The sequence below is a fragment of the Pteropus medius genome, unplaced genomic scaffold (genome assembly GCF_902729225.1).
Source record: "Pteropus medius unplaced genomic scaffold, Ma_sr-lr_union100, whole genome shotgun sequence".
Classification (NCBI taxonomy): Eukaryota; Metazoa; Chordata; class Mammalia; order Chiroptera; family Pteropodidae; genus Pteropus; species Pteropus medius.
The window spans coordinates 7,916,012-7,939,892 of NW_024340701.1; the positions used below are offsets into that span (position 1 = coordinate 7,916,012).

Here is a 23,881-nt window from a genome sequence, read left to right on the forward strand (position 1 = left end):
TGGGTTGACTGACAGGCAGTACTTTAGGTAGATATTTATAACTCTCTGAATGGCTATACTAAAAGAATGATAATGGAAAAAATTAACTACATAAGACCTTTATCCTTAATCTCAACCTTATTATTAATTAAGGATATCTTTATCTCATTCAACTTTTTTATTAAGGATAGAAAAAGTATGCTTATCAATTTTGCAGATGACACAAATCTGGGATGTCAGCTAATATGCTAGATAACAGAATCAGCATCCAAAAAGACGTAAGCAAGCTAGAAATATGGGCTGCAATGAATAAGATATTTAGTAAAGATAACAGTCAAGGCGTATCCTCAAACATAAAAAAATCAATCACACTAGGATTGGTCTAGATCAGGATTGGCAAACTACTGCCTGTGAGCCAAATCTAGCCAGCCACCTGTTTTTGTATAGTCAATGTGCTAAGAATGCCTTTTATTTTAAAATACTTTTAAAAGTAAAATATTTTGTGACACATGAAAATTATATGAAATTACGTGCAATTCACACTTCAGTCTCCCTGAAGTTTTATTGGAATATGGCCAACATTCATTCATTTATACATTGTCCATGGCTACCTTTGTCTATAGACAGAAGTGAGTAGCTATGACAAAGAGTATAAGGCTCGTAAAGCCTAAATATTATTACCAGGACCTTTAAAGAGAAAGTTTGCTGATCATTGATCTACATATATAAAAAGTATAGGTTTGGTTCATTACAAAGTCACTATAAGGCAGGAGTGCACTGTATCTGACCTCAAAGGTAAACGAATGGATCTTAGATATTAACAGAGTTAAGGAGGAACTACATTCAGTTAGAAATTTTGAACTCCAACTAAGCACCAGGTACTATGCTAGTGATGCAAACATGACCACAAACTAAGATAAAGGCAGTGACTAAGACTTGGTTCTTGCTTTTAAGCTCAGAGTCAAGGAGGATGGAAAAGCATGAAACTAACATTATGTGCTAATAGTGTGACCTACATCCAGAATACTGTATTCAGTTCTGAACAGTATATTTTAAGGAAGACATTACCAGTCTTGGTATTATTTAAAGGAGAGCAAAAAGTTTGTGATAATCTATATACTGTTACATAGAGAAAGTTGAAAGAATAGGGGCTGAAATGTCTCAAGAGAGGTAAGAGATACATGACCACAATTTTTAATATCACAAGTGTTCACAAATGGAAAAAGAATTAGAATTTTTTTTTTTTACAACTGTAAGTGGGAGAACTAGACTCAACAAATACACATTTTAAGCAGGAAGACATCATAGATATAAAAACTTTCTGGCAAAGTAAAAATTTTAAATCTTTTCCATTCCTGAAAGTGTTCAAGAAGACTAGGTGATATCTATGAATGAAACTAAAGGATTACTGTATTGGTGGTTTAGATTGAATCATATTCTAGGAAAGGTATATTATAAACAGATAATGAAGAATTTTAAAAGCCAAGTTAAAGACAATGCTTTATCTTGTAGTCCCGTGGTTCTCAACCGGACTAGGGGTGATTTTGCCATGCAGGGGACATCTGACAATGTCTGGAAACAGTTTGACTGTCACAAGTTGGAAAGGAGGGTGATTCTATTGGCATCTAGTGGGCATTTCGTGATGCTGCTAAATATTCTATCATGCACAGGACAGTCCCCTCAACAAATAATTATCTGACATAAAATGTGAATGGTGCAGAGGTGGAAAAACTATGCAGTAATCTACTTTTGGGGTGGTAACGTAGGGGTTAGAGACTTTGGGAGAGGGTTTGCTTTAAAAAAGAGTTATATTTTAGGGAAAAGTATCTACCATTGACTTGTAACATATGATAATGAAGAGAATGTATTCCTCAAATATTGTTTTCTTACATGTTATCAAATTTAAGTTGTCTGAGAGAAGCAGACACATTCTTTAATATAAAACTCATTTCATACCTCCTATATCCATCAATATCCTTCCTATTTCCTTTGTTGGGTAGAATTATTTAAATAACAGATAAGAAATGGCAGAAATTGGGTGCTCTTTAAGGTTCCTTTATTGTAATTAATGAGAAAGAGGCAAACTAACCCCAAAGAAACCCATGGAACAACTACTTAGCATATATGTTGCTTCCACAACTCCAAAATGCAGAGTTTGGGATGTAGTATAATCTCTCATCCTGGGATGACCTACTTTTAACACATGTATTTCCTCAGGGCCTCAGTTTATCAAAGGTGGTGGACTCTAGCGTGCTATTCTTTGCATTTCTAAACACCCCCTGACCCTGAACTTCTCTGGAATGCCTTCACCTGTCCTCTAAATCCAGGGCCACTTAGCCATCCATTCACTTCCCACATGGCCTTTCTGGCCCTTTCCGAAAATTTCTCCAGATTAGTCCTCAGTTCACTTTCTCCCTGAGCAGCTCCTTGGTTCTGGTACTTTTAGACCTTTTCCCATAAGATCCATTGGGAACTTCCGTGTAAATTAGAAAACAGCTAACTTTTAGACCTTTTCCCATAAGATCCATTGGGAACTTCCGTGTAAATTAGAAAACAGCTAACCTGTCTCCCGGTGCCACGGTCTATGCTTGGTATCATTCAAAAGGCAAACCAGTTCTGACACCGCCTTTTCCCCTCCATCCAAAACCCTTCTCCTTAGCCCAAGGCCAACTTAAAACCTACAAGGATCCTAAGCACTCATACTTTTTTAAATACCCCGGCTCAAAATATATAAAATATATTAAATGAACCCACATTCTACATTAAATATAATGCATAACTATATGGGTTACGTTGTGGTGTTAGGTTACCTTTCGTAGATTTATTTAGGTTTGCAATTGTTTTTCCCTTTTGGGAGTCAAAACATTATTTCAGAACTCAAAAAAGTTTGTGGGCTGGCACTAGTGTCTCTAGGGCTAAGGGAACAGACCTGCGTCAGACTTCCCCCTATCTGGGTCCGCTCACCGGCCGCCCCTCAGCGCCTTTCCGCCTCCCGCCTCCGCGTTGCACGTCCCCTCATAACCCTCCCCCTCTCGCTCGCTTCACCACGCCATCCCTCTCCGTCCGGCCTCAGTCAATGAGTCCCTCCCCCGTAGTAACCCGCCCGTCAGCCGCTCTGGGCCTCAGTTGAAAAGACACGGACAGTGAGACGAAACTCCTTTCCGCCGCCCTCAGCCCGCCCCCCCCTTCTCCTCCTCATCCTCATCCCGGCCTCCACAGTTTCCAGGCGCACCCCTACTTCGGACTCTTCCAGCTCCTGCACCCAGGCCCCACCCATAATCTGCTGGCCCGACCCTGCCGCCGCCTCACCTTCCGGCCCTGACACTCAGATTCCAGGCGCGCATCCCTACTCCGGTTCTCATGCCCCATGAGGCCCACCCCAGGCCGCCCCGGCTCTTTGCTTGGCCCTGCTGTGCCTGCCCAAGGGCCTTAACCCCAGGCAAGAGCACTGCCTACTCTCCCGCAGCTTGATCACTGGGGCCTGCTAGACCCACGTACCCACCTCCGAGCGAACACGCACGCGCAGTGCCCACCTCTCCGGGCTCCGAGCTCTTGGCCCTCAGGTCGCCTGCCCAGGGCCGGGCCCCGCCTCTAGGCTCGGCCCCGCCCCTCATGCCGGGTCCCGCGCACGCGCGTCTCCCTTGCCCAGCCTTCCCCCCTGCCTGTCAGCCCCGCGGTCCCAAGGCGGTAAGTCGCCTCCAGCCCCCCCCCTCCCTCCTCCCATCCTCTCTCTGTCCCACGCTCCTTAGCTTTGTGCCTCGGGCGCTGAGCCGTTTTTCACCTCTCCTCAGCCGCGCCGTGGAAGGAGGGAGCTGCCACCGAGGAGTGCAGCTCTCTGCCCCAGGCAGGGGCACAGGTAGGTGGCGGCCGCGGGCTGGACGGCTCACGGAGCCCCGGGCGGCGAGTGGGGGCGGGGGCAGTGTGTGACGGAGGGGCGGAGTGGGGGAGGGGAGGACCAGGAGGAATGGGGTTGCGGTGTGTGGTTGGGTGAAAGGTGTGAGGATGAGGATATAGGCGTGTGGGAGATGGGTTTATGGGTGAGGTTCGTGGTGCTGGGGTAGGTCATGGGGACGTAGGAATTGGGGTTCGGGGTAGGATAGGAGAAGGGAGGAGGATTAGCTTGGGTATACTCGGGGAGGGGCATGCGTGAGAATTTAGAGAGATGAAGAATTGCCCTGCTGGGTAAGGGGCTTTGAGGAGTACAAGGAGGAAAGGATCTAGGATTAGAATAGGAGAAAGGGTGGGGTCTTGGAGGTAGGGAAGAAAGAAGTTGGGGCTGTGGATTGTGAAATTAGGCATAGTAAGGCCCGAAGGAAGAGGATTTTGAAGGTTGAGGACAAGAAGACAAGGAAAGAGATGGAGAGATTGGGGTCCTAGGAGATGGAATCCCAGAGTGAAAGGAAGGGTATAGATGGTAAAGGACAGAGAAAGAGTGCCTGCTGGTTAGAGTGGGTGGACGTGGAATGGTGTGGGGAAGGAGGGGGAGGCAGATGGTGGTGAGATTGGGTCTGGGGGACAGGGAGCCAGATTTCAGAAGGGCCATGGAAGTATTAGAAGGGCATAAGAGAGGTAAGGGCATAGGAGCTGGAAGTGGGTGAAGGAAGGAGTTAGGATTTTGGGTGTGGAGATTGGATTTTGTGTGAGCGGCTCTCGAGTTAGCAGGGAGAAAAACTATGAGTGTCAAGATGTGGAAGAGATTGGTATGTTCATGGGGGAAATAGGGAGCTGGATGTGGTGTGACTCTCTGGAGCTTGGGAGAGAAAAGGGTATGGGTAAGAAGGCAGGTAGGAAATGAAAGTTACAGGAAAAAAGAAATGGTGAGAAGTTGAAAATCAAATAATGGTAGTTGACAGAACAATGAAGGTAAGATTGTTAGTTGATTGTTGGTGGTTTGGAACTAGTTTCTGTTCAGGTTTTTATGTTAGAAATTTTCTCAAGAATTTTGCATTTCCCGATAAACCAAGGATGTCTGCAGCTTTGGGATGAAGGCCGTGGATTGACAGTTTTTCTGGTGTGTGGATGTGGGTAATTTCTGCCCTGGCAGAGGGAAGAAGTGAGGCCTCAATGTAGCTCTGTCCTGGCTCTGTTCCCACCAACTCTTTCCTCAGATGTTCACTGTTTTTTGTGGGGGTGGGGGGGTGAGGTGGGGGGTGTGTGTGTGTGTTTATCTCCTTCCTGTCTCCCCTGGATTGAGTCAGTAAATACCAGAGGGATCAAACAGGTGGATGAGATTAATTTTTAACATCTTTTTTTTATCCTTAAGGCTGATGTCATATTTTTATTCTTAAGAGACAACATCATGCAGTGGAAAGAGCTTGAACTTTGGAGTAATACAGCCTTGAGATTGAATTCTGGCTCTGCCACTTACTAGCTCTGTTCCATAAGTAAGTTACTTTGCTTCTCTGAGCCTCTTCATCTGTTCAACAGCAATCCTGACCTCATAGGATTGTTGAGGATTACATGAAATCATTTAATACAGTACCTAACACAGTCCTTGGCAACTGGTAGGTGCTTAGTAAATGGTTGCTATCATACCCACTATCACTATCATCCTAATCATTACTATAATTAAGAATAATCATTATTTTTCTTAGAGGATTGTTAATTTACCTACCAAAGTTAGGTGTTTTCCTCTCTTTCTCTTCAAATTAGATAGCTGTAGACTCAGTTCACAATTTTAATCCTGTTGCCAACCTCCCCTCCCCCCATTTGACTGGGATAGTCCTGTTTCTTGTTTGGTAAACTGGCTTCAAGATATAAAAAGCTGTAGTGTTTATCAATTTCTTTATCTTGCCTCTTATTCAAAAGGCTATAGAGAACTTTTAATGTAGTATATGTTCTTCATTTGATGAAATGACATGCTTTGTGGTAACTTTGGCCCATTCATGGTGGCCAAATACTAGAACATGCACTATTGTGATATTTTTTGTGATGTTGTATGGGTTACAAAACTGCCTCTTTGTAGGAAGCTGGAAGACTATTAAAATGCCTGTTACTCTGTTGACCTAATATAAAATATAGCTAATGCAGATCTACACTGAACATTGTTATTCTTACAGATGCTGATGATTTTAATTTTTCCGTTTGCAGAAGGTTTTTGCCATGGTATGTCTCCTGAGGGCGCCCATTTATAATAGACCACCATGTGCAACAGCCAGGCACAAGCAAAAGCCAAGTACAGAAGCTTTGTGTGGAATTCACTTGCTTTACGGTTCTGAACCTTGAAAGGTTTAAACACTAATATAATTCTTAGATCATTTTATGGTACCTTACAAATTTTCAGGATACTCCTTATTGAGAGAGTGCAAGATGCACATATTTAGTAGTAGAAATCAAAGGTCACCAGGATACCCTGAACCAAGGTGGGTTTCGCAAATGCCATAGTTGAAGAGTAGAGAGGCCTGGAGGCTTCTGGACAGATGATGTAGGTTTACTCTTTAGGAAATACTGGATTTCTTTTCATCATGTAGAAAGGAAATTAGCATTTGCTGAGTAATTTAAAGGTAAACTATAGCCAGAACTGTGCCTTTTTTTGAAAATGATCCCTGGAAGCAGAAGCTGCCAGGATTGGGGGCAGCCTGGGTTAACGTCCTTACTCTTGTCCCAAGCTGCTGTGCCCTCTGCTGGGTGGAATCAGACTTTTCTGCTTTTCACCCAAAGTAGTCATCCGTTCATCCATTTGTCCATTTTACTCCAAAATTTGTTGAAGGCAGTATTGGAGGTGAGGTTTAGGGATAATACAGATGGGCAGACCCTATTTCTTTGTCAGGGAGTTTATAATATACTGATCTATTGTAATATGTTACCTTCCATTGAATTTACCTTTCTTTTAAAATCAAGTCATTCCTTTTTAGGTCCATGCCTGATGTCTACTTTCTGATATACAGATAGAATAGGGCTCTGAATATCCAATCATAGAGATAAAGACCAAAGGGGATCTGCTTTATCTCCTGGTCAAGATTAAAGTCTGTGAGGTTGAAGGCACCAGATGCTTACTTCTACTGGAAGAAGATCTTAGAATAAATGAGGTATCTTCTGAGCAGCAGGCACTTAATACTGGCAAGAGTATCAGTTATAAGAGCTGTCACTGTGGCAGGAGGTTTTTTTCTGGTTTGTAGATTTTTTTCCCCCATGGTAGTACCAGTAGCAGTATACTCCCATCATCTGCTTTTCTTCTACCACCTGCAGAAGGATCTGGCAAGTGGGGGAGGTGCTGCAGCTGTTGCCTGGAAGAGGCGCTGGCTCCTAGCAACAGTATCAGCAGGCCCTGAAGCTCAGAGCACTAAGTCTGTCCCTTTGAGGTCTCACCCTTCGTCCCAGTCAATTCAGCAAATAATCTGTCAAGGGCTTACTCAGTACTAGGCACTATGTTGGGTCTAGGAAAGAGAGATAAATCAAATAAGCGCCTTGCCTTCAAAGAGCTCACAACTCTGGGGACATTAGTGAGAGAAAGACATAATGCACGGTGCTAAGTGCTATGTAGAAGGAGCCAGTGGTGCTCTGGGAAAAACCAGACAGGCATGCACTGGTGCAGAGGTTAGGGAAGCAGAAGAGGGTGTTCCAGCCAAAAGGAGCAGAATGGGCAAAGGCCATTGGGACAAGAGAACACAGCCAGCTTACCTGGGTCATATGGCATGGCTAGAGTAGGGCATAAGGAAATGAGCAGAAAAGGTCGAGGCTCCCAGACTAGGCAGGTCCCTCTTTTCTGATGTGTTTTTACACACATAATTATCCTCAGGAGAAACATGGATTGTTATATGTGTAAAAACACTGATGCCCACAAACAGGATCAACTGTTTGATCTCCAGGGACTCAGCATTTTTGATCACTGACTTGATTGCTGACTCTTTTAAGTGGCATCAGAGCTGCATCCTAGCCCTCTATTGATGCAGAAAAAGCTGAATTGGTTCACTCTAAAAGTCAATCAGAGTCTTTGAGAGATAACAGCAGCTTTTTTACCTATATTATATTAAATTTTACCTCTCCTCCCTTTAAATTGTTGTAGAAATGATCATCAAATATTTTCACTTTATTTAACATAGCAATTTCTTGTGTATTTTGAAATCTCACAGTTTCTCAGGAAAACATTTATCCCAGTTAGTGCTTGTGCACAAAATGTCATCCAAATTATCACATAAATACCCAACTGTTTTTGATGCTTTGCCTTATCTTAAAAGTGCCCTAATCGAACCTTAATAGATGTGAAGCTTCCAGGGGCTATAATAGCTTTTATTTAGCTCTTGTGATATAGATTTTTTAAAATCCTGTTGCTTGCGGTCTATGTAAGGTTTAGGAAATGAGTAAACTTTAGTCCTGCAAGTAAGTATCTGCTCAGGGACTATTACATACCAGAGCATTTTGTTAGGGAGTCTGGATGAATTAAATATGGTCCCTTCTCAAGGAGCTCAAACCAGCAGAACACAGGCCAGGAAACAAATCAGTAGCAGAATGGTGGGCCAAGTGCAACCAAAAAGTGTGTAAAATGGGCCAAGATAACAAGGGAGTTACTCATTTCTAGTCTTTGTTCTGTGCATAAACATGGTTTTAAAAACTAATAAATTTCATACGTACTCATTTATAACTTGCAAATCAATAAACATTTTATAATTTTAATGGCTCTGTAACATTTCATGGTATGGATATATCATAATTTATTTAGTAACACCCCTGTTTTTGGACACTTAGGTTGTTTCCAGTTGCTTTACTAACATCAACTGTGTTGCCATGTCTTTCCTTTCCTTGTAAATGACTCTGCCCATTCTGTGATAACTTCCTCCAGGTGAATTTTAGAAATGAGATTTGAGCTGGTTTTTGAAAGATGAATAGGAGATCACCAGACAGACGAGAAAAGGGGGAGGGTAGAAAAGGGAATTCCAGGTAAAGGCAATAGAGGCAACTACCAGTGCCCAAATTCACAAGCAACTGGTAAGCTTCATTTCCCCAAACCAGCCACAGGGCCTTCCTGGTAGGCTCATAAAGCTCTGGGCAAAGCAAGATGAAGTTACATGTTACAAATGGCATTTTAATTGGATTTGCTTCCCTTGTGCCTTGTTTTTACAGTTACAACAAAGGCAATGTCTTACTACCTCAACTCAGAAAACCACCTAGACCCAGGGCCCATCTACGTGCGAGAAAATGGGCAGCTGCACATGGTCAATCTGGCCTTGGATGGCGTCAGGAATAGCCTGCAGAAGCCAAGGCCTTTCAGACTGTTTCCCAAAGGGTTTTCTGTAGAGCTTTGCATGAACCGGGAAGATGATACCACACAGAAAGAGAAGACAGATCACTTCATCTTCACATACACCCGGGAGGGAAATCTTCGGTACTCTGCCAAATCCCTCTTCAGCCTGGTCCTGGGCTTCATCTCCGACAATGTTGATCACATTGATTCCCTTATTGGCTTTCCTGAGCAGATTGCTGAAAAGCTGTTCTCTGCTGCTGAAGCCAGACAGAAATTCACAGAACCAGGTACAGGGCTAAGGGCTTTACAGAAATTCACTGAGGCCTATGGAAGTCTGGTGCTTTGCTCCCTGTGTCTGCGAAACAGGTGAGTGTTCTGATTAGAATATTGAGTTTTTTATTGGGTGTGCTAATTGTGTCAAGCTCTGGGGCTTAGTGGGCTTGGGGCCTTCTCCCATTAACTAGCTCTTCAATTTAGAACTTCCAGACATAAAGTGATGGGCCATTTTAAGAAAAATCACTCTTTTTGCCCTCTCCCTTTTCCAGACAGCACTTAGCTTTATTTTAAAACTACTTTACCAAGATTAGTTGCTTCCCACAGCTCTTTTATTATGTAGAAAATACTCTTCTACCAACTTTTCTAGTAAGAGAAAATAGAAAAGACGAGTTGTGATTCTTCATGCCAGAGAGCTCTCGTATGCTCTTGGGATGTGAAAACTAGTAACCAGAGTTCTCAGCCCTATTCTAGTTTTCAGACTTTTTCATTTAGGCAAGGTAAGATATTGAGCATTAGATAATAAGAAACTTGAAAGAATGAGTGCTTAAAATTTCAAGTATCCTAAATTTTGGAAATTTTCAAATAAGGTCCCAACACCAAGGTCTGTTTTCTAACTGAGCAGATGTATTTTCTTGTGACTTTACGCATATACTTTTATTGATCTATTTAAAATTTTTTCCCACCATCATGGAAGATGATTTTCAAAGCATCTACTAATTAAAAAGAAAAACTTAAAAAATATACATGGAAAAGAATTTAAAACAAACACAACAAAGTATAAAGCAAGGCATAAGCCTCCCTCTCATTACTCTCCTATTTCTTCTCCCTAGAGGCAACTGCTGTTATCAATTTCTTTTATAACATTCCAGAGGTATTCTGTACATATACATGCATGTATAGGTTTCCCCTTTGTCATACAAATGGCAGCACACTGCTTACCCTGATGAGCACCTTGCTTGCTTCATTTATTTTGAAAATCATTTAGCATCAATGCTTGTAGATTCTTTAAATATATGTATAGTATACCACTATATGAACTTTTTTGTAATTAGAAAATGTGAAAGGCAGCTTACAATTACGATGCACAATCAATATGATCATTAAAACAAGGCTAAACTCTAGTGGTTACCAGAGAGTAGGGGGTGGTGGAGGAGGAGAGAGGTAGACTGGGTAAAGGGAGTCAAATATAGGTGGGTAGAGGTAGGGTGAAGTGGGTAAAAGGGATCAAATATATGGTAGTTGAAAGAAACTGGACTTTGGGTGGTAGTCACACAATAGAATATATAGATGTCAAATTATAATGTATACCTGAAAATTATATAGTTGTATTAATCAATGTTACCGTAATAAACTTAATTTTAAAAATTAAATTTTTTTTAAAAGGCTAAACAGAAAGCATGTAATGAAAGAAGAGAAATTATTCTAGAAAACATAAGCTAAGCTCATATACTTAAAAAAATAAAGAAGCAATTTTTATTTAATCGGCTCATAGAATTAATATTCTTCCCGAGGCCAAATATTATACTTTAAAAAGAAAAGGCATGAACAGATGCAGACAAAAACAGAACCATGGACTCATGAACTGTGCAGACACCTTATGAAAGCTCTGTCTTTGTGCTGCAGCCTCAGTCACGGCTGGGCCTGGCACTGCTGCCAATGGAAAAGAAAAACTTACCTTGCCTAAAAGAAAAAGTCAAGCAATATTTCATTGTAGCTCACACATTTGGAATATACATTACTCCTTTATTTTTTATTCTAATTTGTTTTGTAGAAAAATTAGAACAATGAAAAATAGAATTAGAAGGAATATCTTGTTTTAAAATTATTTCCTAAAGGCAATACATACTATTTGAGAAATACAAAAAACTATAACGTTAAAAAATTAATAGTCCCACCATTTATAGTAATTTAATTTAATATTTCTTAATAAATTTAATATAATTTCTTTATACATTTGGAAATATACCCTAATCTACAATTGGTGTTCTGTTTTCTTTTTCTTCCACCTACTATTACAGCTTAAATATTTCTCATGATAGTGAAAATGCTTTTTACACATGTGTGGTATCTGCATACTGTTCTAGTGGTGAAATTGGATGAAAATAGCACTTTTATTCATGTTTGATGCACACATAACTAAGCATTTCTGGAAAGCAGCTTGGCAATATGTATCAAGAGCCTTTAAAACATCTATACCATTTGTTTGCCCTTTAATTCAATTTATTAGGAATCTATTCTAATTTCTAACATAAAAATTATATTTTTACATAAGGGTGCTCATTATAGTACTAGTTGTAATAGTGAAAACCTGAAAGCTGACTATATAATATCCAAAGAGCATTTAAAGTGATGGGGTGAAATGTTCATTATATACCAAATGAAAATATAAGAATTAAATTTACATATACTATATGATCCCAGTTTTTAAAAAATAGAAATTTTTCTATGTATTGCATATATAGAAAAAAAGAAACTCATTGAATTGTAATCTAGATAGTGGGATTGAAATTAATTTTAATTTTTTAAGTTTTATTTTTAAAATAATTTTTTATATTTTCTTAATTTTTTTCTCTAAGGAGGATGTATTATTTTTATTAAAAAATATTAGAAGCATTTTAAACTTTTTTTTGGCTCATGTTTTATTGCAACGATTCCAAACTTTGCTGTCTTATTCAGATACAAGAGTGAGATTTTTCAGTTGTGATTTAAAAAAAAAAAAAAAGTCCTTTCTTTTGAATCTCCAAGGGAAAAAAGGAAGAGGGCAAGATATTTTGGGTTTGCATTTGCAATCCAGGGCTGAAGCTGCAGCAGCTAAGATTTTACCAGCAAAGGTTTTTCCAGCACAAAAGGGTTCAGGTCAAAAGGAAAGCACTTGAGAAAATAATTGAAAATGAGATAATTGGTTAGGTTCAGAGACTTGCTATCTTGGGGTTGGGTCAAAGCTGCCTGCCAGAAGGAAAAGCCAGTGTCTTTGCAGTTGGGTTCCAACACTACGAAACTGTATTCCCTGTGTTGAAACCCCAGTGATTTTTAATCCCACTGGTGATTGCAGGGAGGCAAGTACGTTTTCCTTAAAATATCACCCTGTGTAACTGAAGTAATTATAATAGCTACCTTTTAATGAGGGCCTATAGGAATCCATGTATTTTAGAATATTATTTCTAATTTTCTTTATAATCCTGAAAAGAAATAATCATCAGCTCCAATTTCTAGCTGGAGAAATTGAGGCTGAGAGGTTAAGTAACTTTCTCACAATCACACAAGTAATTAGGATTGTTAGAATTCAAGCTCAGGTCTGACAGTAAAATATGCCTGTGATCTTTCTGTTGCTTCTCCACTATACAATTCTGAACTCTTTAAGGGACAAATTGGAAGACTAGTTTTGAGCAAGACCCTAGAACTTTGATTATGTTCTAGGTAAGCATCTAGTAATGTCTGTGGCTTTGCATTTTGTTTTTTCAGCTTTGATTTTTGTAATGTTTGTTAATCATGTTATACATTGTTATGCCCTTCACAGATAACTCTTGTTTCAGAATTACTAAAAATCTTTTGGTTAATTGATCAAAGGATGTATGCTTTCCTTTCTCTGATTGCCAGTAATTCCCCCAAATCCCTGTTAACCCACTTCAACTCTGATTGTAAAATTGAAAACCGGCAGCTTTATTTACAGTGCAATTAAAATACATCTGAGTAAATAAGGCTCATTTGTGTACCCAGCTGAGCTCAGTTACCAGGCGGCTTAGAGTGGGTATCAGTGCCCCAGGCCATCTGTACCTAGCCATCAGGCCAGCCACAGCTTCAGTACATCTTATTTTTCTTGGAAATTGGAAGAAAAGCGATCTGACTTTCCTCTTACCTTCTGATTATTTCATCCTTTTTTGGTAATTATGATCCTGCTGACAGAAGAGAGATGTGAACACTTTTAAGTTTCACCCCATTGGTCCTAGAATGCCATCTCTCCGTGGAAACTTCTAGACATCCATGAGGAAATGAATGAGAGAGGTGTGCGCTTGCCACAAGTCAGTTTCCCTGTTCTTTTAGGATCTTCTTCTCTCTGTTTCCTGTCAGACCTAACCCCTTTTCATTTTTTCTCACTGACCTCATCTAAAACAGATAAACGACTAGAAAGCAGGGTGGAAACCACAGCCTGGGCTGTGGAATGCCTTTATGATCTCCTTTTCCTCTCCAGAGGCCTCCCTGATACTTCCTGGTAACAGTTCCTGTGTAATTAAATTGGTGGTCCTCACAGGTTTGTCTTAATGACCATCTAGATTTGAGTGGGTCCTCGTAATAATCATACTGCACATACTTTTGGAGTAAAGTTAGCAGGGTAACAGAGTAACAGTGTAGTGGGCAGACACTCAAACTTGGGTTTGAGTAGAAAAGATAAAATGAAATATGCTAAATATCTCTTGGTAGGTCATTGGATGTGAAGATTAGAACCTAGAGTTCTTGGACCTCTTCCAGTTTTCAAACCACTAGATACTGAGCATTAGAGAAAAAGCAACCTTCAAGGAATTATTAATTAAAATTTTGAATATCCTAAAGTTTGGAAATTCTGTGATAAGATCCCAGCACCAACACCAAAGTCTTTCTGCTAACAAAGCAGATGTTTTCTCTTTGTGACTTGTCTTTGCTCATATACTTTATTTATTTAGTTTTTATTCCACTGTCATGTAAAATGACTTTCAAGGCATTAACTAATGAAACAATTTAACCTGTGCCCATGTAGTAATCAGTGAGGTATGCTTATTCCATAGTAGTTTGTCCTGATGGAATGTGGACTGCAGCAGAAAGCCACAAATGGTACTGTTCCAAAGAAGGAAAAGAAAAGCTGTTGATTGCTCTCCACGCCCCACAGATATCTGGTGATCTCAGAAAAACTTGAGGAGATTAAGTCTTTCCGGGAGCTGACCTGCCTGGATCTTTCCTGTTGCAAGCTTGGAGATGAGCATGAACTTCTAGAACATCTCACCAATGAGGCCCTGTCTAGGTATTGACCTGCCACTGTTGCAGATGAATTGTTTTATCATTTTTTTAAAGGGTGATCCAACAGGATCATCTTGAAGAATACCAATTACTTCCCAATTCTATGTTTGCTAGTTTTTTTCCTAAAATATTTTTAATCTCCATTTACTTGGTAGAAGCAATGTAGATTGGATAACTCTTATGAAAGTCAGTTCATTTTTCTAAATAACCTTTATTTCAACATATAGTGCTTGAAGCTACCTGAGTTGAAAAATGATTTTGCCCTTTATGTGTCTAGTCCTAGTTTATTCTAGCAAGAGATGAGAAGTTACCCAATTTTCTGGAGTAATTATTTTCTGTTTTAACTATTAATGAACTTTAAATTATTTAAAAAGTGAACTATTAAAGACAGCCAAATACATCTTTTCAAGAACCATAATTTAAAGAAATCGCCCAGTTTATGCCATTCACAAATAGTCCAACTGATCTCAGACTGGTGGGCAGAGAGGAGGCCAGATGGATTCCTTTGTGGTTTCATAAACACCCAGAAGGACAACAAAATTACAAACCTGAGTCTAACCTACTTCTTGAGGCCTGTCTAGGATAGCAACACCTATATACTGCCCCATGCAAAGGTACTTTTGTGTGAGGTTAGTAAAGTTCAAATTTCTTGTTCAGTGTGCAACAGTGGAACATATTAATACACTTCTGTGAGGTTAGCTGAATGGATAAGCTTAATGACTGTACCTTAGAACTCAGTCTGAAAATCTAGGTTTATAAAGTTGGTTAAACTTAGAGGATTGTTTGCTTTGCTGAAAGAATTCTCATAGGAATTCTGTAACAGACTTTCCCGATATACTTAGAGTGTTTTTGGTGTTCACACTGCATTTGTCAGGAATTCAGCTTTTATATTAAACAAGATATATTTATCTCCTTAATAAAATTCATTTACCCCATTCCACCATATACCTTTAGTGCCCTCTGCCCTCTGAGGTTAGTACTACATAACACTGATCCCTAAGTTAACCTTCACTTAGTAACTGAAATAGCACTAAAAGATCTTTAACTGTTAAATGCATTGGGTGTGAAATAGGGGGTAGAGGATATTTTATATTTTTTAATGAAATTTATGAAAGCATGTTCTCATACCTAGACTTTCTCAAACTCTTTAATTTATTTATGGACTTTGTTTCCCTAGTGTAACTCAACTCCACCTGAAGGATAATTGTTTATCTGATGCTGGGGTGCGGAAAATGACAGCACCAGTTCGAGTGATGAAAAGAGGCCTTGAAAATCTAACATTATTAGACTTATCTTGTAAGTTTTATTAGAAATTATAGATTATTAATGTTGGAAGAATGACCTTAGAAATCATCTAGTTCTTCCTTTCATTTTAAAGGTGATAAATTGAGGGTACTTTCCTAGGTGCCACAGCAAGTAAGTGGGAGAGCAGGACTAAAGCCAGAGGCTCTTGACTCCTGGCCAGATACCTCTTCTGGCATGCTGCCACCTCTTTAGGGTAGGAAAAACCCATACAGATTCATCCCTGTCACTTACTGTGCAGACAGGGCAGCCTTTCATCATATTCATAGCATATATAAAGCACATTTGGTTCATCTTTACATTCTTTGAGTTGCTGATCCATGTTGTCTGTGAGCTAGGTCTTTTTTAATCAACATTTGCTTGGTGAAAATCCAGATGAATTAACAATTATGATAACTTACTCAGGATTAACCAGATATTGACTCCAATGGTAGAAAGTTTATAGAGGTCATTTATGATTTAACTGAGCATCCACTGAATGTATGACAGGATGGTATGGTGTCAAAAGAATGAAAGGAGAAGGGTTTGAGATCAGAGGACACTTTTTGTTCTGCTACTCTTACTTAGCTACCCTAAATAACTTGGGCAAGTTATTTAAACTCTCAGAGCCTTGGTTTTGGCTTCTGTACAATGAAGATAATAACGAATATCTTACCTTCCTCCCAGGGAAGTGTGTATTCATTCAACAAATATTTTTTGAGTATCTACAGTGTGCTAGGCACTGTGCTCATGGCCTTGAGGACTCTGCTAAATGTAGTAGTACTCTCTGTTGTGAGAAGATAATATGTAAGAAAGGATTCTGAAAATTATGAAGGTTAGTAAGAGTAGTAATAGTTTCTGTGTCTAAATACCTTTGAAATTTTTAAAATCTTTTTACTTTGGAGGTGAAATGGCTATGAACAAAATCTGATGAACCATTTTAATACATGATTTTATATGCTGTTTTCATATGGTTGCAAATTAAACCCTTTGAATTAACAACCTGGTCCATTTATTTTTCTGCCAACCCCCAACTCCTAGACAGTTAGCGCTATAAAGGATCTTAAGGATTATCTAGCGTGGCTCCTTCATATTAGAGATGTATAAAGATAAGATCCCTATATCTAATTTACTCTGAACAGTTTGCTCACTCAGTATTTTATATTTTATCATTATTTGTCCTTTTTTCTGACCTTATTGTTGACATTTTAGCAACAGTTCTTTTATAACAGAATACTACCTATGTTTTTGACATCAAGGTAACCCTGAGATCACAGATGCAGGAATCGGATACCTCTTTTCTTTTAGAAAACTAAACTGCTTAGATATCTCTGGGACAGGGCTCAAGGTAAGACTTTTGCTCTTTTATTTTTGCACACTCGCAATTAAATGTATTTCTTCTGCTAGTTGGTGTTGAGAAAGGGCTGTTATTTATGAGGGTGTTTATTTCCTACCAAAAGCAAGTCCGAATTGACCAGATGTGTGGGCATTCCTTTTCTGTCTTTCCCTCACTAGGACATCAAAGCCATCAAGCACAAGCTCCAGACCCACATAGGCCTTGTGCACTCCAAAGTGCCTTTGAAGGAATTTGATCACAGTAACTGCAAGACAGAGGGCTGGGCTGACCAGGTACTGCAGATTTTTCTCCCCTATAGTTAATATGGTTTTTCATTTTAATTCCAAATGTCTTATTCAATACTTAGAACAAACATTAATTTTCTTGGTATTCCTTGGCTGAATTGTCATCGTCATGTTAAATCAGAAACACTGATGGTCTATAACTGACCCAACTACTTAAGAAAAGGTGTTAGATGCTGGTCCTTAAATATCATGCTCTGGTCACTAGATCATGCCTCATCTTTATTGGACCTAGAAGAAAATGTCATCCTAGAAATGACTCAGAAAAATAATGAATTCTGGCTTACTGTGAAAAAAGCAGCATGACCCAGTTTCAGAAGGACAGATTTTCTTAGCAGTGTGTGTATACTAGAGAGAAAGTAAGTCACACTGATAAGGGTTCAAATCTGACTCTTCCCCTTTTGGGGGGCAAATTTCTTACCTGTCAGAGCCTTAATAAAGAGAAATCTTTTTTCTCTTTTTCTCACTGAGCCTTCCCATTTTCAACTTCGTGACTGAACTTTGCTTTGACTATGTCTTGTCTTTTTGGTCTCCTTTAAGTTGGTAAAGTACACACTTAAGTAGGAAATCAGAAGGTAACCAAGTGTACAGCACCAGTAGATGCTAGCTTGCGTGTAGCTGGTGCCTTTCTCTTTCAAACACTTAAAACCAATGTTTCTTGGTGGAGGCATAGAGAATTCCCCAAACTCTTGTTTTAGATCTCTTCTTGGGGAAAGGGATCATTTAATTTAACTGAGCATCCATTGGATGTATGGCAGGATGTTGTAGTGTCGAAAGAATAGAAGGAGCAGGGTTTGAGGTCAGAGGACCTCATTACCACTTGATTGGCTTAAGCTGTGATGCATATGATGGTGGACCTGTCCAGATGCCTGATTATAGCATCACCTTCCTATAAGTAAACAGGAAGGTGGGGGGACTGGTGAGTCAGTGTTACAGAAGGACTTTGAAGTTAGTCCAGAAAACACATACTGAAGTAATTATCATAGTATATTGCCAGACACAGTTTGTAGCCTGGATGAATCCTAGACATAGCCAGTGGATTTGGGCCAGGTTGGGATGGTCATACAAAGGCTTGATATAGTTTGGTAGCAGATGTCATGGTGGAAAGACCATAGGCAATGGAGTCAAAGAGACCTAGGTTTGGGATTCTGGCTTGACAACTCAATAGCTATATGACTTAAGGCAACTTTAAGTCTCTGTTTCTTCATCTGTAAAACATGGAAACCAGGATCTCTCTTGCAAAGCTTGGTATAGGTGAAATACCAAACAGCCTAGCCTGAAAGTAAGTGGATTGGGCTCTGTGCTGCTTACACCATGCAACCTCAGTCTGGCCATGGCACTTGGCTGCATAGCTTTATCTATCTTGTTGATTCCTTGTTGAAACTGTTGCAGGCTGCCTCCATGCTCTTCCTGCCTCATTCTCAGCAGGCGACATACTGTTCCCCTTAGATAGGAGGGAAGTAGAATATGACACATAAAAATGAGGCCATCTAACAGAGTCTCCTTACTTCCCCATTTCTGTCTCAAGACTTCTTCATTTCTTCAACCATAGTCTACTTCCCTCCTATGTAAGGGGAACAGGTGTGCCACTTTATTCCAGTGATTAGCCCTTTCGAGTTTTTTTGAGAGGGGTGCGCTGTTTTTCAGCTCTGTTCCCTAAGATCAGCAGCTACCTCTGTGATAGTTCACTAATCAGTTCTCTCAACTGCCCCACCACTCACATCTTCAGCCTCACCCTCTCTTGGCTCTTTTCTTTCTGTGTATAAACATACTCAAGCTCCTTTTATTCTAACATGTCCTCATCTCCCAACACAACTGAATTGTTTTCTATTCTTATCTCTCCCACCCCTCATTGCCTATTTAGTTCTTAGTCCCTTGTCATCTAGTTTTAGCCACTACTGCTCTCCTGCAGGTGTTCTCTTAAAGGTGGCACATAATCTCATTCTTCACCTGCCTTGGGTTTTCTGCAGCATTGCTGCAAAACATGTCTGCCTCATGCTTTTTCTCTGTCGGCCTTTGTCCTGGCTCTCCCCTAACTTTCTCACTTCTCCCTTTAGCTCTTGCTAATTCCTCATTTCCTCCTCTCCTCCGACCCTCCACTCACTCTCCAGGTGATCTTAACTGTACTCAGAGCCTTAACTGTCCCTGCTGGGATGGTTCCACCTTCTCGCACATGGTAGACCCATTCCTAAATATCGTCCATACATCTCCACCTGGCATCTCAAATTCAACGTGTCCAGAGCCTAACTCATTTTCTTCTTCCTCATCTCCAAACATCTCCAAATTCAGCTAATCCATCTCGGCATTCTCTCAGATGTGTCCCCGTTTTCCATAATCAGGAAAGTATCATAGAAGGGATGACAACTGTTATTTATGGAGTGCTTTCTGTATGCCAGACACTGTGCTACACCCTACACGTATGTTATCTCATTTTACAAATGAAGAAATTGAGACTCAGAAATTAAATGACTTGCCAAGGGTCCCCTGGCTAGTAAGTGGTAGAGCTAACTCTGGAACTGTATTCTTAAACTCTGTGTTGTATTGCCTCTGTGTCCTGAAAATGTTTTTCTTGATAATCATTTAATTGTGTACCATAATGAGAAATATTAAATTTAATTCTTGTTACTCATGGTATGTGTGAAATAACCATTTGTTTTATTTATGTATAGTTTATAGCCAGCCAAACTTCCAAATTAATTTGTTGTAGCTTATAATAAAAATACATTTGTAACAGTTTTAAAAAATGGAAGCTGATCATGAAGTATCTTGAGAATATGGAAATGTGGGCATTTTATATACACACAGAATTTGAGTTATAGTTGGTATATTTTAAGACATGAGTGAGTCAAGGAATGTGTAAAAGTAATTTGACTAAGGTTTTAAATTTTAGTATTTAGTTTAAGGATATGCAGTTTATTTCTAGTTTGGAATAGACATGAAAATAGGGAGTCAGCTTTACAGATTTGTCCTGAGTCATGCAAATACATACGTCCAACATGTTTGCATTTTAACCAACTCCTACAGTAAAACAGAAAATCCAGGGTTGACTTGGTTCGTACTCTTATCAACAATCATCTGAAGTAAGATTATCACAGGGGTTCATGTTTATGGAAAGAGAATAGGGGGAATAAGGAAGATTTGAGATTAAAAGATTGAGATTTTGTTCAGATTCAAATCTTTCCAAATACGTTTTAGATTGTTCTGCAGTGGGAGCGTGTGACTTCGGAAGCTGTGAAGCCACGAGAACCCTCGGAACCTCGAAAGGCAGCTCAGCACTTCTGTGAGAAATTCCCTTTCCTTTGGAGTTTTTGCCCTTAGGTTGTTTCCACCCTTAAAGCAGTAATCCTGTCTTCATTCAGTGGGCAAATTAATTGTGATGGTATTGACTTAATTAGATCACAAAGACTTGTGTTCTCTCAACATAGCTTACAATGTGAGTTCACTCTTAGCTTTGAGCACCAGCACCAAGAAAATAGCTTATTGTTTGTATGTATGCATGTATGTATATCCGTATGTCCTATCTTGTTCGAAAAGAGATTTGCAGTGGCACAGAATACAGTACAGATGTTTAAAAAGGAATTAAATTTAGCTAAAAGGTAGAAGCAACCCAAGTGTCCATCAGCAGATGAATAGATAAACAAAATATACTATCTACATACAATGGAGTAGTATTCAGCCTTAAAAGGGAAGGAAATTTTGACACATGCTATCACATGGATGAAACTTGAAGACATTATGCTAAGAAGACATAGTGGTTGCCAGGGACTGGCAAGGGGTAATAGGAAGTTATTGTTTAATAAGTACAGGGTTTCAGTTTAACAAGATGTAAACGATCTGGAAATGGATGCATGGTGATGTTTGCACAACAGTGCCACAGAACTATACACTAAAAAAGGGTTAAAATGGGAAATTTATGTTATGTATATTTTAACAATGTTTTACAAAGGAGTTAAGTGATGAAATTGAAGTGAAGGAGAAATAAAGGTAACAAAATAAAAAGCCAGGGCGCACCAAAAAATATATAATAAGTTTGTATCATTTGAGAGTTGTGCCATAAATTTGGCTCATAGAAACAGTCAAGTCCAGAATTTGAATAGTAATGACATTTTTTTTAGCTTTTACTATGTGCTAAGCATTGTGCTGAGCACTTTATGTACATTATTTATCTTCATATCACCCTTATGAAATAGGTTTATATACTTACAAAAATGAGAAAACCAAACCTCAAGACAAGTCACTTGCTCAAGGTCACTTATCCAGGAGGTGGCAGAGTACAGGCCTTCAGCCTGTGCTAGTGCATATGCCACCGTTACCTTCTAGGGCACTCAGAAGGGAATAAAATTAATGCGGACATCACCCTGTTTGGGCCTTGGTCGTTTCCCTTGGATCAGCTTTCTAGACTTAGGCAGGCATTAACATGTCAGTGTAGTAAACTCATTACCCTTCTCTTCTGTCACTCTCATAATAGATGGGAAAAGGACTCGAACAGAAACCCCAGTGAAGTGCCCCCTGGCAGACACTCACATGAACTCCTCTGAGAAACTCCAGTTCTATAAAGAGCAAGTCCCAGACTGCCATGGGCCACTGTTGAAACGTGAAGCTGTCTCAAGCCAGGAGTCAAAGAAGAGCAAGAGAGCTTTTGAAGAACCAGAAAAGGAACAGGGTAACTCTTCACAGTCTTCAAAGCAGAAATATGTGTGTCTTGCTGTGGAAGACTGGGACTTGTTAAATTCCTATTGATTGACAGATAGAAGATGACCTTTCTTCCCCCCAGCTCTAACGTATGAGGAAAGGCAGCTGATAATGTTTTCCTTTTTGTTTGACTTTACCTATGGCATTAGCATAGCAAGCAGATATTTCTACTTTTGTGGTGGGGAAGGGGAATGCTATGGAAGTATGTAATAATTTCTAATGTATATTTTCAATACATAGTAATTTTTTCAAATAAACGTTTTTGCTGTCCTTGAGTTCTGCTTTTGAAATATAGACGGAAGCTACAGGAAATAACACTTTGATTTGGAATGAAAGACCATGCGAACTAACAAGGCAGCTTAGCATGATTTGCTACTACCCCAATTTGGCCCAACCAATGGGATATATACATATGTATATATATGTGTGTGTGTATATACGCATATATATGTATATATATGTATATGGTTATCATTATAGAATGCATCATATTTGCCATGCCTTGCCCTCACAAGAACCATGGAAGGTAGGGATTAGCCCCAATTTAAAGTTAAGAAAACTCACTTAACCTAAGTTAGGTGAGTTGTTCAAGGTCACCAAGCTTATAAGTGACAGAACCAGAATTTATACTCCTTTCTGTCCACCTCTAAAGCCCACACTCTTACATTGCCTTTTAAATAATAGTTAACTATTTGTTAAAATCTCAGCTATTACATATGTGAAGTAAAGCACCAGGAATCTTCACAATAGTCCTAAAAGTAAGGCTTATCATCTTCCATTTGACAGATGAGGAACCTGTGACCAATGACTTGCCTTGGACCAGTGCTTCTCAAGCTCTATTGCGGATGAAAACCACCTGGAAATCTTGTTAAAATACAGATTCTGATTTAGTTGGTCTGAAAAGTTGAGATTCAGCATTTCTAACAAGTTTCCAGATGATGCTAGTGCTTCTAATTTGTGGATTTCACTTTGAGTAGCAAGGCTGTCCAGGATGTAGCCCCTAGTCACATATAGCCATTGAACATTTGAAAGGTGGCTAAATTGAGATGTGCTGTAAAACACACCGGATATCAGGCATCGAAGTACAAAAGTATGAATGAAAGATATCTGCATTTTTAAGTATTGATTTACACATTAAAATGGTAATTGGGGGGTTAATTTTAATTTCACATGTTTTTATTTTTCTAATGTGGCTACTAAAAAACTTACATGGCTTGCATTTGTAATCTGCATTTTATTTCTTCTGGACACTGCTGCTCTAGACCATATTCTGTCCTTAAAAAGAAGCTTAAAGCAAAACTTACTGGCAAGTAAAAGGGAAAGACTACTTTAAGAAATTAAGAACATTGATGTGACAGGTTTGACATTTGGAAATGCTCTGGCTTTTCATCAGGATTTTAATAAGCGGGATCTTGGATTGGTATTTGCTATTTAGAGCTAAGCCAGGTGCCCTGTTGCCCAGTATCATCAAAAGCTCTGATTTCTGAAATTTATAAAATGAAAAAGGCAGATTCAATGTAGATTGATTTCTTTGTAGAAGTAAAGTTGAGTTTTAAAATGTCATTTGGGTGAACATCTTGCCATATTCCTAGTGCAAGTAAACAGCCTTACTTGTCAAACTTGGCATGTATCGTTAGTCAGACTTCAGTCTAATTTGATCACTCCCCACCACCACCCCTCTCCCCCATTGCTGTGGTGTTGCAGTGCTGTGTCCGAAAGTGGCATCTGGAATTACTTTTCAAACATCCCACCTGTTCTGATCATTTTGGAAGGCAAATCTTCCTTCAAAGCAACTTCTGATTACTTCTTTTATAAACACAATTTACTTTTAAGGCTTAAGATTTC

The 23,881-nt window shown here is 39.4% G+C and overlaps 2 protein-coding genes across 10 annotated transcripts in view; one reads left to right on the forward strand and one right to left on the reverse strand.

The window, feature by feature from the left end:
* The window catches only part of IFT25 (intraflagellar transport 25), a 46,918-nt gene extending 43,332 nt beyond the window's left edge, over positions 1 to 3,586 (reverse strand). For 3 of the 4 annotated variants that reach the window (XM_039886826.1, XM_039886835.1, XM_039886812.1), the window contains exon 1: positions 3,482 to 3,586. The gene's annotated coding sequence lies outside the window, so the exon portion shown is untranslated. The remainder of the gene's footprint in view (positions 1 to 3,481) is intronic. The other variant, XM_039886820.1, reaches the window with a different exon arrangement.
* LRRC42 (leucine rich repeat containing 42) lies at positions 3,536 to 22,311 on the forward strand. 6 transcript variants are annotated; one of them, XM_039886664.1, is made up of 9 exons: positions 3,583 to 3,666; positions 3,771 to 3,835; positions 9,040 to 9,526; positions 14,298 to 14,429; positions 15,603 to 15,721; positions 16,966 to 17,054; positions 17,222 to 17,335; positions 20,540 to 20,624; positions 21,813 to 22,311. In XM_039886664.1, the coding sequence occupies exons 3-9, from the start codon at positions 9,054 to 9,056 to the stop codon at positions 22,082 to 22,084; spliced, it is 1,284 nt and encodes a 427-aa protein (XP_039742598.1). In that variant the 5' UTR covers positions 3,583 to 3,666; positions 3,771 to 3,835; positions 9,040 to 9,053; the 3' UTR covers positions 22,085 to 22,311. The 6 variants fall into 6 exon arrangements, with proteins under 6 accessions (XP_039742608.1, XP_039742598.1, XP_039742580.1 ...); XM_039886646.1 differs by lacking the exon at positions 3,771 to 3,835 and adding an exon at positions 5,243 to 5,363 and having other exon boundaries at positions 3,617 to 3,666; XM_039886626.1 differs by adding an exon at positions 5,243 to 5,363 and having other exon boundaries at positions 3,643 to 3,835.
* The last annotated feature ends 1,570 nt before the right edge of the window (positions 22,312 to 23,881 follow it).

Excerpts from the sequence above, each read along its gene's own strand:
- LRRC42 (XM_039886674.1), top strand. The coding sequence starts at position 9,054 with ATGTCTTACTACCTCAACTCAGAAAACCACCTAGACCCAGGGCCCATC. Across the intron at positions 14,430-15,602 it reads ACCAATGAGGCCCTGTCTAG|TGTAACTCAACTCCACCTGA; the intron begins GTATTGACCTGC and ends TTGTTTCCCTAG. Across the intron at positions 17,055-17,221 it reads TCTCTGGGACAGGGCTCAAG|GACATCAAAGCCATCAAGCA; the intron begins GTAAGACTTTTG and ends TTCCCTCACTAG.